Raw genomic sequence first — 13,158 nt, 5'->3', positions numbered from 1 at the left:
TGCACATTTATATGTGTGTTTGTTTAGAAAAGCAGCATTAAAGTAAATACTAACTGGTTAATGTTACAGACATTATTTACTTTGAAAAACAAATGTAATAGAGGATATATATTTTGGAGGAAATAAGGTTAGAGAAATCCTAAATTTGTAGAATGTGGGCAACCAGAAGTAATAGAACAATTAACACAAAAAGTGCAATTGGTTCCTGCATAGCCAAGAAGATGGCATAGAAATACGACAACTGAAAAATACCACAGTAGCTGTATACTGTAATAGCTGTTCTCACTTATGTCGTAAATGTTTCCTCCCTCTTGTCCTCTGCAGTGGACATGGAGTTAAAGATTTTTTTGTGATCTCTGAACCTCATTTGGAGATGAGATTTGATGTGACTGACAAATCAGAAGATGGAGCCTCTTTCCACAATGAAATGTTTTCCTGACGCCCAGTTACACACACACACACACACACACACACACACACACAGATCACGGTCACACCTCAACTGGTATAGACATACACACACAAGCCAAGTAATCAGACAGGTGTTAAATGGCGGGGTCCATATTCATGCTGTTGTGCTGTGCTTTGGTACGCTAATTGACAGGCTAGCCCTTTGGAAGCAACAATAACATTAGCATTCCTGCCTGTCAGACGTACGAGCCGAGGCCAGAGAACCTGTGTAATTGATTGAGTTTGCCTGATTGTGGTGCCGTCTTTATTTACGAGGGTTCTAATTTATGACAGGAGGAGGGAGGGAGGGAGGAGCTTTGGGAGATGACGGGCGGGCAACAGAGCCATTAATCACTGGGCCCTCAGAGCACCCCACTTCCTGATTACCAGCCAGCCAATCGAATTAACTGTTAGCCCCCTTGGTAACAGAGCTTGTATTGGAAAGACCTTTTAATGGTGACCGCTACACGTCCCCTGAGGATTTGTCAGTGGGGGATTGGGGTTCGTGGACAAAGTGGTGGCATGTGTGCGATGTCCATGGACACATGTACACAGTAGTACTTGTCTGTGTTTGTATGTGTGTGTGTGTATGTAAATATCTGTGTATGTTTGTGTTAGTGTGTCTGTCAGAGATGGAGAAGTGAGCAAACAATGTAAATGTTTGGATTTTCATATGAAGTTATTCATCATGACTTTTCACAGTTTTTCATGAAGTAAGTTATTTTTTCCTCAGTGTCTGCTTGTCTCTCTACTTGTCTGTCTATCCTCTACCTCTGCCTACCTGTCTGTCTTTCTGTCTGACTGGCTTTATTTTTATTTAGCTGTTAATCTGTCTGTATACCTATCTGGCTCTCATCCTTTCTCTCTGTGTTTGAGGCGTACACAAGGACGATAAGTCAGTTCAGTTTAGCACACCACGGTGCAGAGAAAGAAATCATATTAGGCTAATTACACTGGGTCATAAGCTCCTATTGACAGCTTTATGCTTGGTTTTAATTACTGCCCACTTTCACACAACTTAGCCCCTTCACCCCAAGTAGATGCACCCGCCAAGTAGCTCTGTTGGCCTATCAGAGCGCTCGAATAGAGTCCGCAGTCCAACCGTCCAATAAAAAGGCTGAAATACTGTCTGGTAGTTTCCTGAAGTCGTTTGTTGCCATGGCGGCTCCTTTGCTGCCATGGCAGCTAACTGCGTATATTTTTATTTTGTGTCTAATAAGCCAAATCACGGCCCAATAGGAGAAGAGAGGACAAGAGAGAAGAGAAAGCAGTAAAAAGTCTGTCGATGATATAAGGACGAGGAGATTAGTTCTACCTTTTAGCACTGGATCAAGGGCAAGGTGATCTGGACTGACTTTAGTTTTCAACTTTTTCTCTCTGTTCTGTCTATGTGGCATAAACTTCTTAATCAAGCCCAAAGCCTTGCGTCACGTTGAGGCTACTAAGGGAAGAACATGGCTGTTGCCGGGTAGAAATATTTCATTGCTGCAGCTATAATTTTGTATGACGGCAGAAGTAAATTTAATTAAAACTCCTTTAAGCAACAAGTCAAGTCACAGTTCCTGTGTAGAAACTACATATGTAGCAGAAAACTTTACACTATGTAGCAGTCTTTGATCTGATGCTGCCCTTTTTCTTCAAGTCTATAATATAACTAGACATTCTGCATCCTCTTTAAGGCCTCCTTTCCATTAATGTGGTGTTGAAAATGTGTTACAGTAGAACTGATTGCTAACATACAGACACATACAGAAGGAATCCAACCTCAAATTTACTCAGTTCATATCATAACAACAGTGTCTACATTTCTTCATTTCTCTATAAGCAGGGACAGTCCTTATTGGCTGACATCATTCTGATGTAAATTAAAAGTTAAAAAATGTAGTACAGCCATTATTCTGATAGATACTTGAACCAATAATATGATGTGCAACAAATCTGCTTCATTTGTAATCGCCTTTTTAGTTTTCAGTACCTACTGTGTGTGCGCGCACACACACACACACACAGACAGTCTCTCTCTCTCACTGCTGTTAACTGCATGCTTCTCTTTGACCTTTTTCTCATCAGGGTGACAGCATGCCCTTTACCTAACGCACCCTCTTCCTTTCATCCCTCACTTCTCCACACAGGCTCCTGTCCTTTCCTTCATTCTTCTTCCTCCATCCCCCCACACCATTCCCCTTTTCTTCATCCACCCCACGTCAGTGTAAACAATGTCCCAGAAGGCTGATAATACATAAACACAGAGCAAGTTAGAGGACTAAACTGTGAAGTTGCTAAACCTAAACTGTCCAGTTGTGACCGAACTCTTACAAAACATTTAAAATGTGTTTTCAGGGAGCTTCTCTGTTTAATTTGTCATTCCATCTCTTCTTTGTTCTATTAGAATGTAATTTTCAGCAATGACTTCTAATTCATTAGTTTCATGAGACAACAGACATCTGAAATGATCTCAGCTGAGGTTTAGTGGCAGCCTAAATTTTCAGTATTAATGCATTTTGATTTATTATCTAGGCATGTTCATCTTAGTCAAATCCTCACACTAAACTGCACCTTTCGAGCTCTCCTGCACCCACAGAATGCACCTGTAACTCAGTCTTAGTCACTGATCGGTGACATGGCTGCTGCTTTAGGTCATGGGCAATACATCAAGTTGATCCTGGATCAACTTTTGACAGACATACATGCCACCATCCATACTGGGTAGAACCCCTGTAGTGTTTTGCTCAAAGGTTGCTGTCCGTTTGTATCTATGTTAGTGAAGCAGTTGGTCATTTCACATTTTAGGTGGAAACACCATTATGGTGCAGCAAAAATCGGTCCCACATGTGAAAAGTAGAAAAGAGAACGGACCAGGATGATTACATTGTTAGCAGGAAAAGTGCTGTATCAGCTGGTGGAGTCAGGGTGGGCAACAATAATGGCCAATCACATCAGCTCCTCTCATCCCCTTTAAAAGCAGCGGACAGTTTCATGGGCTGAGGGACGAGTCCAGGTCGGTCTCTCTGAGTGGAAACTGGAGGTGCAGAATCACAAGTCACAAATATTAATAAACAAATAAACGTTCAAGGGCAGATGTGTCTGTCCCTTTTTGATCCTAATGGATTCATGTTGCTGTAGACACTAAAATTTTGTGTTTGAGTGAAATGCTTTTATTAAGTGACTGTAAAAGTTGCATTCACTGACTCATATCTGGATACCTTTGCATGTGCACACTGATGCAACTGCTACAAATACTGAGAAAAGCAATAGTGTGCCTGCTTACATGATTGCATGTAAGAGCAGTAAATATGCAGTAATTATCCATGTTTGCTGTTCACACAACTGAAAATATAATTTTGACCACCAAGAGTAACTTGTGTTTTCAGATTTTCTTAAATTAAAATATCCTGTGTGTGGAAGAGCTCAACAGACTAATACATACAAATGCACGCAAGGTTGTATACATGCTTTATTACTTACTAGTACTGTGTTTCAGGCTGTTGACTGGAACACATAACACACAACTTAAAGTGTAGGACTGTAGATTTAGTATTTAGTATTTTGGTCTGTGTAACCAGAAAACACAAGCACTATTTCAATATATGATCGCAATCCAAGCAGGTTCATTTGGAGCCACGAAATGACAAAACGGCACAGCTCAAAATTTCTCCTCCTTCCTCTGTTTGATCTCCTGCTTCCTCTCCTCGTGCCCTGTCCACCCTTCCTCCTGTCCTCCTCCTCCTCCCCATTCCCAGTCTCTCCATCTTCCATTCTTCTTTCCCCTCTCCCATCTCAGTCCATCTGTGCTGTCACTTAGATCAATCAGTCTGATTGATCACGGCCTAATTGACTATTATTGAGGTTAATTCAACTCTTAACACGCTTGCATGCACACGCGTACACGCACAACACCCACTATCACAGCTACAAGCAGCACATCACGCACACACAGACACATACGCTCAACAGTAAAGCTCAGACTCATCCATCTGCCTCCTGCACTACTTCTGACAGGCTACAGATGACTTACACATGCAAATCTCCACCCTGCCTGACCCTGTGCTGTGTACACCCTCTAATTATACCCAACACAGGCACACAAATAAGATTACTGTGTGTGTGTGTGAGAGAGAGAGAGAGGGAGAGAATAACTCCTTGATGAAGGTGAAAAGTAATTGTCATGCAGATATAGTGTTGGGTTGCATGTTGAAAAGGTTTTGCTCTCACTGCTGATGGTAGTTTTGATGGATCGTCCAATGAATTGACTTATATCCTTTTTGTTGGTCTGGTGGATTCTGGGTAATTAAGAGAAGCTTTCATCATGAAGAGTTAATAAAATGCGTCTGAAATCCTAATGACGGCGGCAGGAAAAAGTTTCTGTCTGGCTCTCGTGTTGTGTCACAGTTCTGTCTTTATCATTCCCTGCCGGTTATATGTGTGAATGAAGGTTTATGATATTATTGACCGACATGTGATTTTGACTGACAGGTGTGGGCAGTGAATTCAGCCGGTCGTTCTGCCAGTCTGTGGACCAATGGGAGAACAGGACCTGCCCCGCCTGAAGGTGTAGGTCCGCCTGTTTTCCTGCGTGTCTCGGCGACCTCAGCAGTAGTGGACATCCGTCCTCCAACCCGACCCAATGGGATTGTTAGCTTGTACAGAGTTTTGTCTGTGAGCCGCAACAACCACACTCTGGTGAAGAACATTATGCTACTTTCAATAATTCACTGAATCTATCCTTTCTTGTCCTCCATTTTCTGTAGCTATAACCTTCTTCTTCCTCCTTGTTCCACCCGCTGTATGTTTTTGAGCATTGTGGTCACTTAAAACCTAAACTCACCCCCAAACTCTCCCCTTCCCGTAGCTGTCAGAGGGTACATCCCAGCAGCAGACTCTCCATGGTTTACGTCCTTACACCCAGTACTGGGTAGGAGTAGAGGCCTGCACCTGTTATCAGGTAATAGTACATTATATAGTCACATAGCACAGTAAACTAGTGCAAATGAAGACATTTGATAGATTAATACAACACTGATTTAAAAAAAAAAGTTGGGACACTGTAACACGTAACAGAACGCAGTCATTTGCAAACGAATTGTCTTTACTGACAACAGATTTCCTGAGCTCATGTTGCAACATCCTTTATCCAGTCATGTGATCACAAAGTGATGAACTTCCCTCCATCCTCGCTTGTGAATGACTGAGCCTTTCCAGGATGCTCCTTTCATACCCAATCATGATACTGTCACCTGTTACCAATCAACCTGTTTACCTGTGGAATGATCCAAACAGGTGTTTTTGGAGCGTTCCACAACTTTCCCAGTCTTTAGTTGCTCCTGTCCCAACTTGTTTGAAACATGTTGCTGCATCAAATTTAGAATAAGCAGATATTTACAAAAATCTATAAAGTACTTGAGGTGAAACATTAAATATATTGTCTTTGTACTGTTTTCAGCAGAGTATAAGTCAAAAAGGATCAGCAAGATAGCATATTCTGTTTTACTTTATGTTTTAGAGAGCTTCACAGTTTTTTTGGAATTGTGGATGTAGATACAGTAAATAGATTGGAGGATATTCCACTAAGGTTTGATTTGAAATATTACTGGTAAAGAAAAGATGCTCACCAGTATGGATCACTCATTTTGAGTTTCATTGTTTGGCAGAGCATTTTACATTCAGTTGATGCGGTGGCAGTAATATTTACCACAGTTTAGCTGATTCTTTATATAAACATAGATTTTTAATGAAAAATACTTGAGCAGAGGTCCTTGTTGCTCCACTGAGGGTTATTTTTTAAATTGCAAAACAACATGAATTCGATGTTTAAGTATTGTGGAATTTTTTTTTCGTACACTTGTACACTCAGAAAAAATTCTGTGCATCCTTGAAGTCTCTGTTTTGAACATTTGGCAGTGCTGTAGCCAGGGTCCACTGACTGAGCTCCACACCCTAGCCGCCCCCCCAGCCCACCAGCCTCCTCCTCGCCCCTCCACCCTGACGTCCCGCTCTGTACAGATGGAATGGGATGAGCCTCTGGCACCTAATGGCGTCATTGAGAGGTGAGCGGAATAAAGGAAAACACAGGAACAACTAGACAGACTCCATGAACAGATACACATATCATAACTTCTCTCCCTCTTCTTTGTTCTCTCTCGCTCTGTTTCCAGCTGTGAGCTACATCTCAGATCACCTTGCCCACAGCCCCCCCAGCCTGTACCCCTCCCTTGCGCTGAAGGACCAATAGAAATCTGCTTCTTTGGCAAAAGGCGGAGCTACAATGTGACAGGTCACTTCATGTTTATGACAAGTCAAGAGATTTTTTTAAATGTGTCGTTTGTGTAAATAACACTAAGATGACACACTTTACTGTAAGAATGATGTTTGCAAGAATACCAAAACACTGTCCAGCAAAGCAGCACGGAGATATCACTGAGAAGAAGGAAGCACAGAGTAAGAGAGAGGCTCAGAGGCCAGTTCAGTATTAAAAAAGCACCCTGAGTAGGAGGCAGCTGAGAGCTTTGTAAGTAACAATAACTGAGCTGCTCTAAGGAGACATCAGAAAAGGATAACACCAAATTCTAAGGACCTACAGCAGCATGTGAACAGTGTCATCTGTCTGTGTTTTGTATGAATAAACTACTGGACCAATCTGTGCAGGTCTCCAACCATACTCCACCTATCAGCTGAGAGCTGCCTGCTTCAACAGCATGGGCAGCACTGCCTCCAACTGGACCGCTGTCACCACCCTCAGTGAAGGTAACAAATGCATCCAATCCCTCCACCCTCCAGGCTAACCAGTCAGAGGACGCATTGAAAAACACAAACCCCTCTCTCTCTTCCTCTCCCTCCAGCCCCCCAGTATGTGTCTCCTTTCTCAGTGGACAGTAACCTGACAGTTATCTGGCTGGACTGGGCGGGGTCCTTCTCCCTCAACGGCTACCTGAAGGAGTATAGTGTGACTGAGAGCCAGCTGAGGGTCTATACTGGTTTCTACAGCTACCTCCATATCCCACGCACCTCGCAGAAAAGTGAGCGCGCACGCACATACACACACACACATACATATCCAATGACTGTACACATCTATACGTGGAGGTAACACATGTAAATACACACCTTTTAGGTGGAATGCCTTCTTCTACAGATAATGCTGCTGCAATTAGAGAAATACACTTAACACATAACTCTTAACAAAATGGAGTGTAAGTAAAAAATATTCTTAGTCTAAGTTCAACAGATTTAGTAAACACATACCAGTCCTTTAGTATCATTACCGTTTCTGTTAAAGGATGAATTATTGTTGAAATTAATTGGCTTTGGCTGACAGGTGCGTGGGCCACATAAGAATAATGTGCAATAAGCTACCGATATTATGAACCTATATCATATTTAAGTGTGTTTTAAAGGTGAGTCTGCAATTTCCATCAACTTTCTGATTTGATTGGCTGTCAGGCTGGTAATGAGGCCGAGCCAGGCCTTTGATTGAGGGGATGTGCTGTTGTGATGAGAGTATTTCAGAGAACTGGGATTCGGCAGGACAGAGTGAGTCGTAGTTGTGAGTTGAGACAGTTGGAGTGTCGAGAAGTTTGCTCGCTTCTCTTCCCTTCCTTTCCTTTGTTGCTATGTATGAATGAATCTCAATCTGATGTCATGATATGTGCCTTGCAGAGGGCTAAAAGTCTGATTCAGAGTCAGCCCAACATATCAGTCTGACTTCATTTTCACCTAAACATTTTCCTTTGCTCTGTCTCTCCCTCTGCCCTTCTTAGCTCTGTCATTTCAGGTGACTTGTACCACAAACAGTGGGAGTGCCAGTACTCCCACCATCAGATATAGCCCTGCCACTGGCCTAGGTAACAACACACACATACAGGTTGAAAATAAATACAACAAATGCACAAAGAATCAACACACAGTTTAACTTGTAACTTCTTTTTTGTCTCTGTCTCTGCAGGTCCTGCTGAGCCTGAAGACAGTGGTAAACAAGGCGTCAGCATGTCAGCAACACCAGTTTACTCTGAGCTGTGGTTCATCTTGCTGTTGGCCCTGCTGGGTCTGTTTCTGCTAGCCATACTGCTGGGCCTGGTGCTGCAGAGGTATTCTAATGTAATATACAGCATGGACAGAATAGACAAGTATTTCCTCTCCTCAAGCACTCTGCACTTAATATAAAACTTCACTGAGACAGAAAACTCATGTGTATCTATACAAAACAGACAAGTTAATCTGAATGAAAACAAGAACAAAAGGGTGTGAATGATTTCTTTCTGCCTTCTCAGAGCCCTGAGGAAGAATCCTTCAGCCAGAGAGCGCCCCCCGCTGGTCATGCTTCAGAAGACCAGGAAGTCTGGGACGGAGACGTACATGGTGAGAGGAGCAGAGAAACAAGCAGCTCGGTGAAAGACAGCGTTGAAAGAGGCGAAGACAGAGAGAGAGAGCCGAGTTGACACAGGAGCAGCAGAAGAAAAGTTAGGCAGCAGGAGCAGAGAGGAGGTCAAACGGAAGGAAAAACAACACTGTTTCACAACTGCTCTGTCTGAGCTCTTGAAATCATCAGGCGTCTGAATTACAACGCTTTTTTTCCTGCAGATTGTAAACATTTTAGAAACAATCAGAGCAGCAGTGTCTTAATCTTTGTTCCACCAGAGGGGGCTGAAAAACAGCTGTTCATAAAAAGCTGTTCCTAGAAAAGAACATCTTTTCTGTGGCTGTCACCAGTGAGCAACAGTGATGATGAAACCTACACTACACACTGTCCTTGCTCAGTCTTTCATAAACAAGGAGCAAGCAGAACATATTAGCATGCTTTGATTTGTGTGACATGTTTACATAAATCAAGCTCTGACATTAGGTCTCTCTTTCATTTACATGTTGTTGCCGGTCGTGTCTTTAGCATCAAATCCAAGTAACATCCATTGTAAAACTTTAATAAAACCAATATGTTCACACAGCTGTTTCTCATGCCTATAAAAAATGTCCTATAAATAGAAAAATTTCAGCTGATATATTTAAAGATCCCTCCACACATGTATTACAGCAAACATAAACATTGTTAATGTGTGTCTTATGGTTTTGCACATTAAAATCCCTAAAATATCACCTCCTCTTCCTCCCTCATTGAAAATGACAGAATATATGATTTTACCAATATTTTGTCTCCTACTTCACTGTGTGAAGTCCATTCTTCAGGTTTCCACCTCACACTTGTGTACGCTGAATACTGGGCCAGGACTGGCTTCCAAACTCTTTCAGGAAATCATGCTCGTAGATTTTGAACACTTTAATTAGCACAGAGAGAATTTACACTGTCAGCAATAAATGTGAAAACGGCCTTCTCATAATATTTCCTGTTTTTTCTCTTTTTTCATTTTCTGTCAATCTTTCTTGCTCTGTTTTTTCTTTTTGTCTTCACTGCCTCCCCCCTTCCTGAACTACATTTACTACTTTCTCCACTCTCCCTCTCCCCCTCCCCCCCTCCCTCTGTCTCTCTCTCGCCCTCTCTCCTCTCTCTCTGTTTCTCCCCCTCCCTCTCTCCTTCTCTCCCCCCTCTCGCTCTCGTTCTCTCTCTCTCTGTCTGTCTCTCCCTCTCTCTCCCCCTCTCTCTCTATGTCTCTCCCCTCCCTCTCTCTCTCTCTGTCTGTCTCTCTCTCTCTCTCAGAGGTCCTGTCCTGAGTTGTGCTCTAAACATCACTCCAGCTCTGTGCTCCTCCCTGATCGTCCCACAGTAAGAATATTTTCTGTATTTGTTTGTCAGACCCCTAAATGTTTATTTTATTGTCCCCCTGCAGTTTGACACTGTAGCCGACTGTGTTGAGATCAGCAACGTTATACTTAAAAGCTACACTGTGTACACTGAGGTAGGGGATTGCGAACATATGTTGGTGCCTTTCTACGCATGTCATCTCGTTTGTTTGTGTATGCATGCTTTCTGTGTGTGTGTGGCTCAAGCAGAGGTCTTTGTCTGCTGTGTTTTTGTTCATTCTTTTATGTTTAAAGGAAACAACAAAAACTTAAACCAACCTCTCTTCTATGATCCAAGTGGCCAATCCTTGCTGAATAGTGCCCCCTGCTGATTGCTGATATTATGACAATGACAGCTAATGTACATTTAAATGCAATATACATGATTGATTCAAATGTAATGTTTCTAAGTGTTAGTGTATATTATTTGCATTTCAGATCGATTTTTCCCTGTTCAGTGGCAACAGAGTCATGAATCTTTTTACCTCCATGTTACCTAGATTTTGTAGATATGTAACAATAACATCCAGATGACACACAGGCTGCATGAAAACTTTGAAACAACATATTTTTGGGATAAAAAATGTTCAACTTGTTTTGTTTCTCGCTTGTTTGAAGTTATGGAAACTGTTCTTGGGTGGAATTGCAATTGAAGGATATTGCATATTTTATCCCATGCACCATAGATTATGCTACACTGCTACTGTAGGGTATGCCACAGTTATTCCATTGGTTTCCCTTCATTTCAGTACCATATCTTAATCATTTTGCAGGTCAGTAGTAAGGTAGTATAATCCATAATGGTCAACATCATATCTGTGTTTTTTTCTTAATAAAATCAAGGTTTTTGTTGTGGTCGTGCAGTGCAGATTTAAAAGTACAGCATGCGTTGGAAAGTAGTTAGCAGTAATATAAAGTACATCTGATTTGTAATAAATGGGCTCAAGCATGTAAAACACTTGTGCAGCGTTTTAAATCACCATCTGACAAAAAAAATCCATCTTTCAGGGTCTGACAGACACAAAGATAGTCGGCAGCAGCTCACGATTCAGCCCCATGTCTGTGCTGCGGGTTCCCAGCCAAACGGACCTCAGTCAGGCCTACTCCCAGCATTCCTTGCACCGCAGCATCAGTCAGCTGATTGACAGGAAGTCACTAATGATGGAGGAAGGAAGCTGGGACAACCCGCTGGGACAAGATTCTGGACTGGTGAGGATGGAAATCTGTTGTTAAATCAACAGTGAGAGTACAGTTATTACAGAACTGACAGGCCACCACATACTGATGCGTTTACTGTCAGGTCAAGTGGTCATTTAGGAGAGTCTGAGAAATCATTTGTGGGGAACTGGAGTGAAGGCTCAGTGTACCTTTGCTCTCTGTCACTGGGTTTACAGAACCACTGTCAAGTCAAGTCAGATTTCATTTTTAAAGCCCAAAATCACAAATCACAGTTTGCCTCAGGGCCTTCACAGTCTGTACAGCGACCCCCTCTGTCCTCAGACCCTCTACTGTAGCTGTTGGAACTGCCTTATAATACCTCACTGTGCTCTCATGTGCTCTCTTTCAGTATGTGGAGGAAGATGAATTTGTGGACGCCATCAAGGCCTTACGTTCTGGGAAAAAGGAGCACACCATGTTCACTGACACTCATCTTTAAGACGCGATCCCCACATCTAATCAGGCACCACAGTCGCACCTCCGGACATATTTCAAACCAAGACAGTAAAACATTCCCATGGAAAGTTATTTAGATCATTTACAACGCTGAAATGTGACTTAGGAAGTCTTATCCATTGTGAAATATTGTTCACCATCGTTGACCAACAATCACTTTTCATTAAAAAAGTCGTAAAGGAACGCCAGACCCAAAGACCTGATGCTAAGGGAGTAACAAAGTTTGTTTTAGTGCAGCATTCATCTGAAACTCGTGCATGTATGACTCCCTGTTGGGACTAATACTCATGAGTCGAGGCAGGGATCCAGCATCAACGACCGCAGTTCAGACATGGACCAGGTGGTCGTGGTCAGCTGTGATTGTGTAGTTTGTGTTACAAAGCTGCAGTATTTTGACTCCATAGCAGAGCGTTCATAAGTGATTTGTGATCATACGGTATGACCCCGCTCAGATGAAGAACTTTAACAGTCCTTACATGACCGTCAGCAAACTGAGTGAATGTTCTGGGTGTATTATGATCCACCGTCTCTGCTTGCCAACTTTTAGTAGTTTAGTTTGGCTTCTGCTCCAACACGTAATTGTGCCGAGTAAGCTTCCACATTATCAGCAGCAATAGTCCTTTAGTTGTACTGAGACACATGGCCTTGGTGTTAGTTTTATGCCAAACAATGTTTTTTTTAATGTGTTAAATGTGGCTGGGAATCACAGATGTGCCGTCTCGTTGTGATGTAACTTGAAAGCCCAAACTGAGATTTCTTTTTTTTTTTTTTAACGCATCATTTGAAGTTTAGATTTAGAAGGAACCTGAGCTTTGTTCAAACATAGTGAAGCTGAATGTCTGGGTTTGATTCCACAGTTTAGCTGTCAGGGGGGAGAATAAATGTCTGGACTGTCCTGTTTCAGTGTGATAGCAGGACTGAAACATGGTTTATATTTGGACTCCACAGACTGAGCTTTCCATTGTTAGAAGCTAAACATCTTTATCGTATTTATCTCGGCTGAAATGTTGAATTTCTGTGTAATGTTGATGGCTTTTTGTGCATAAAATTGACGCCTACTGTATTGTTATGAACCTTTTCTTTTTTACATTGGCAGTATTATTTATGGATGTTGTACAAAAAGTCTTATTTATAGATGATTCATTGATCAATGTTTGTGTTTTTCTGAGAAATTATAAATAATGGCCAACAGTCAAGACAATATTCTTCTCTACTTGTGTCTTACTTTTTCTTCACTTGAAACGTATTAGAAATATTAACACATCCTTTATGAACTCCAATATTGATTCCATTTCCTGTTGCTTATAA

General features: G+C 42.0%; 1 protein-coding gene across 1 annotated transcript in view; it reads left to right on the top strand.

Moving 5' to 3' along the window:
- Positions 1–13,051, top strand: part of ush2a (Usher syndrome 2A (autosomal recessive, mild)) — a 203,433-nt gene extending 190,382 nt beyond the window's left edge. The window contains exons 82-93 of the mRNA XM_041935708.1: positions 4,924–5,130; positions 5,300–5,392; positions 6,349–6,494; positions 6,603–6,721; positions 7,093–7,191; positions 7,287–7,463; positions 8,205–8,288; positions 8,390–8,531; positions 8,715–8,802; positions 10,094–10,159; positions 11,185–11,385; positions 11,744–13,051. Coding sequence (XP_041791642.1) covers positions 4,924–5,130; positions 5,300–5,392; positions 6,349–6,494; positions 6,603–6,721; positions 7,093–7,191; positions 7,287–7,463; positions 8,205–8,288; positions 8,390–8,531; positions 8,715–8,802; positions 10,094–10,159; positions 11,185–11,385; positions 11,744–11,833 — 1,512 coding nt within the window. The 3' untranslated portion in view covers positions 11,834–13,051. The remainder of the gene's footprint in view (positions 1–4,923; positions 5,131–5,299; positions 5,393–6,348; positions 6,495–6,602; positions 6,722–7,092; positions 7,192–7,286; positions 7,464–8,204; positions 8,289–8,389; positions 8,532–8,714; positions 8,803–10,093; positions 10,160–11,184; positions 11,386–11,743) is intronic.
- Positions 13,052–13,158: the final 107 nt, after the last annotated feature.

Source organism: Chelmon rostratus, chromosome 1 (genome assembly GCF_017976325.1).
Source record: "Chelmon rostratus isolate fCheRos1 chromosome 1, fCheRos1.pri, whole genome shotgun sequence".
Classification (NCBI taxonomy): Eukaryota; Metazoa; Chordata; class Actinopteri; order Chaetodontiformes; family Chaetodontidae; genus Chelmon; species Chelmon rostratus.
This window is presented reverse-complemented; position numbering and strand designations above follow the sequence as displayed.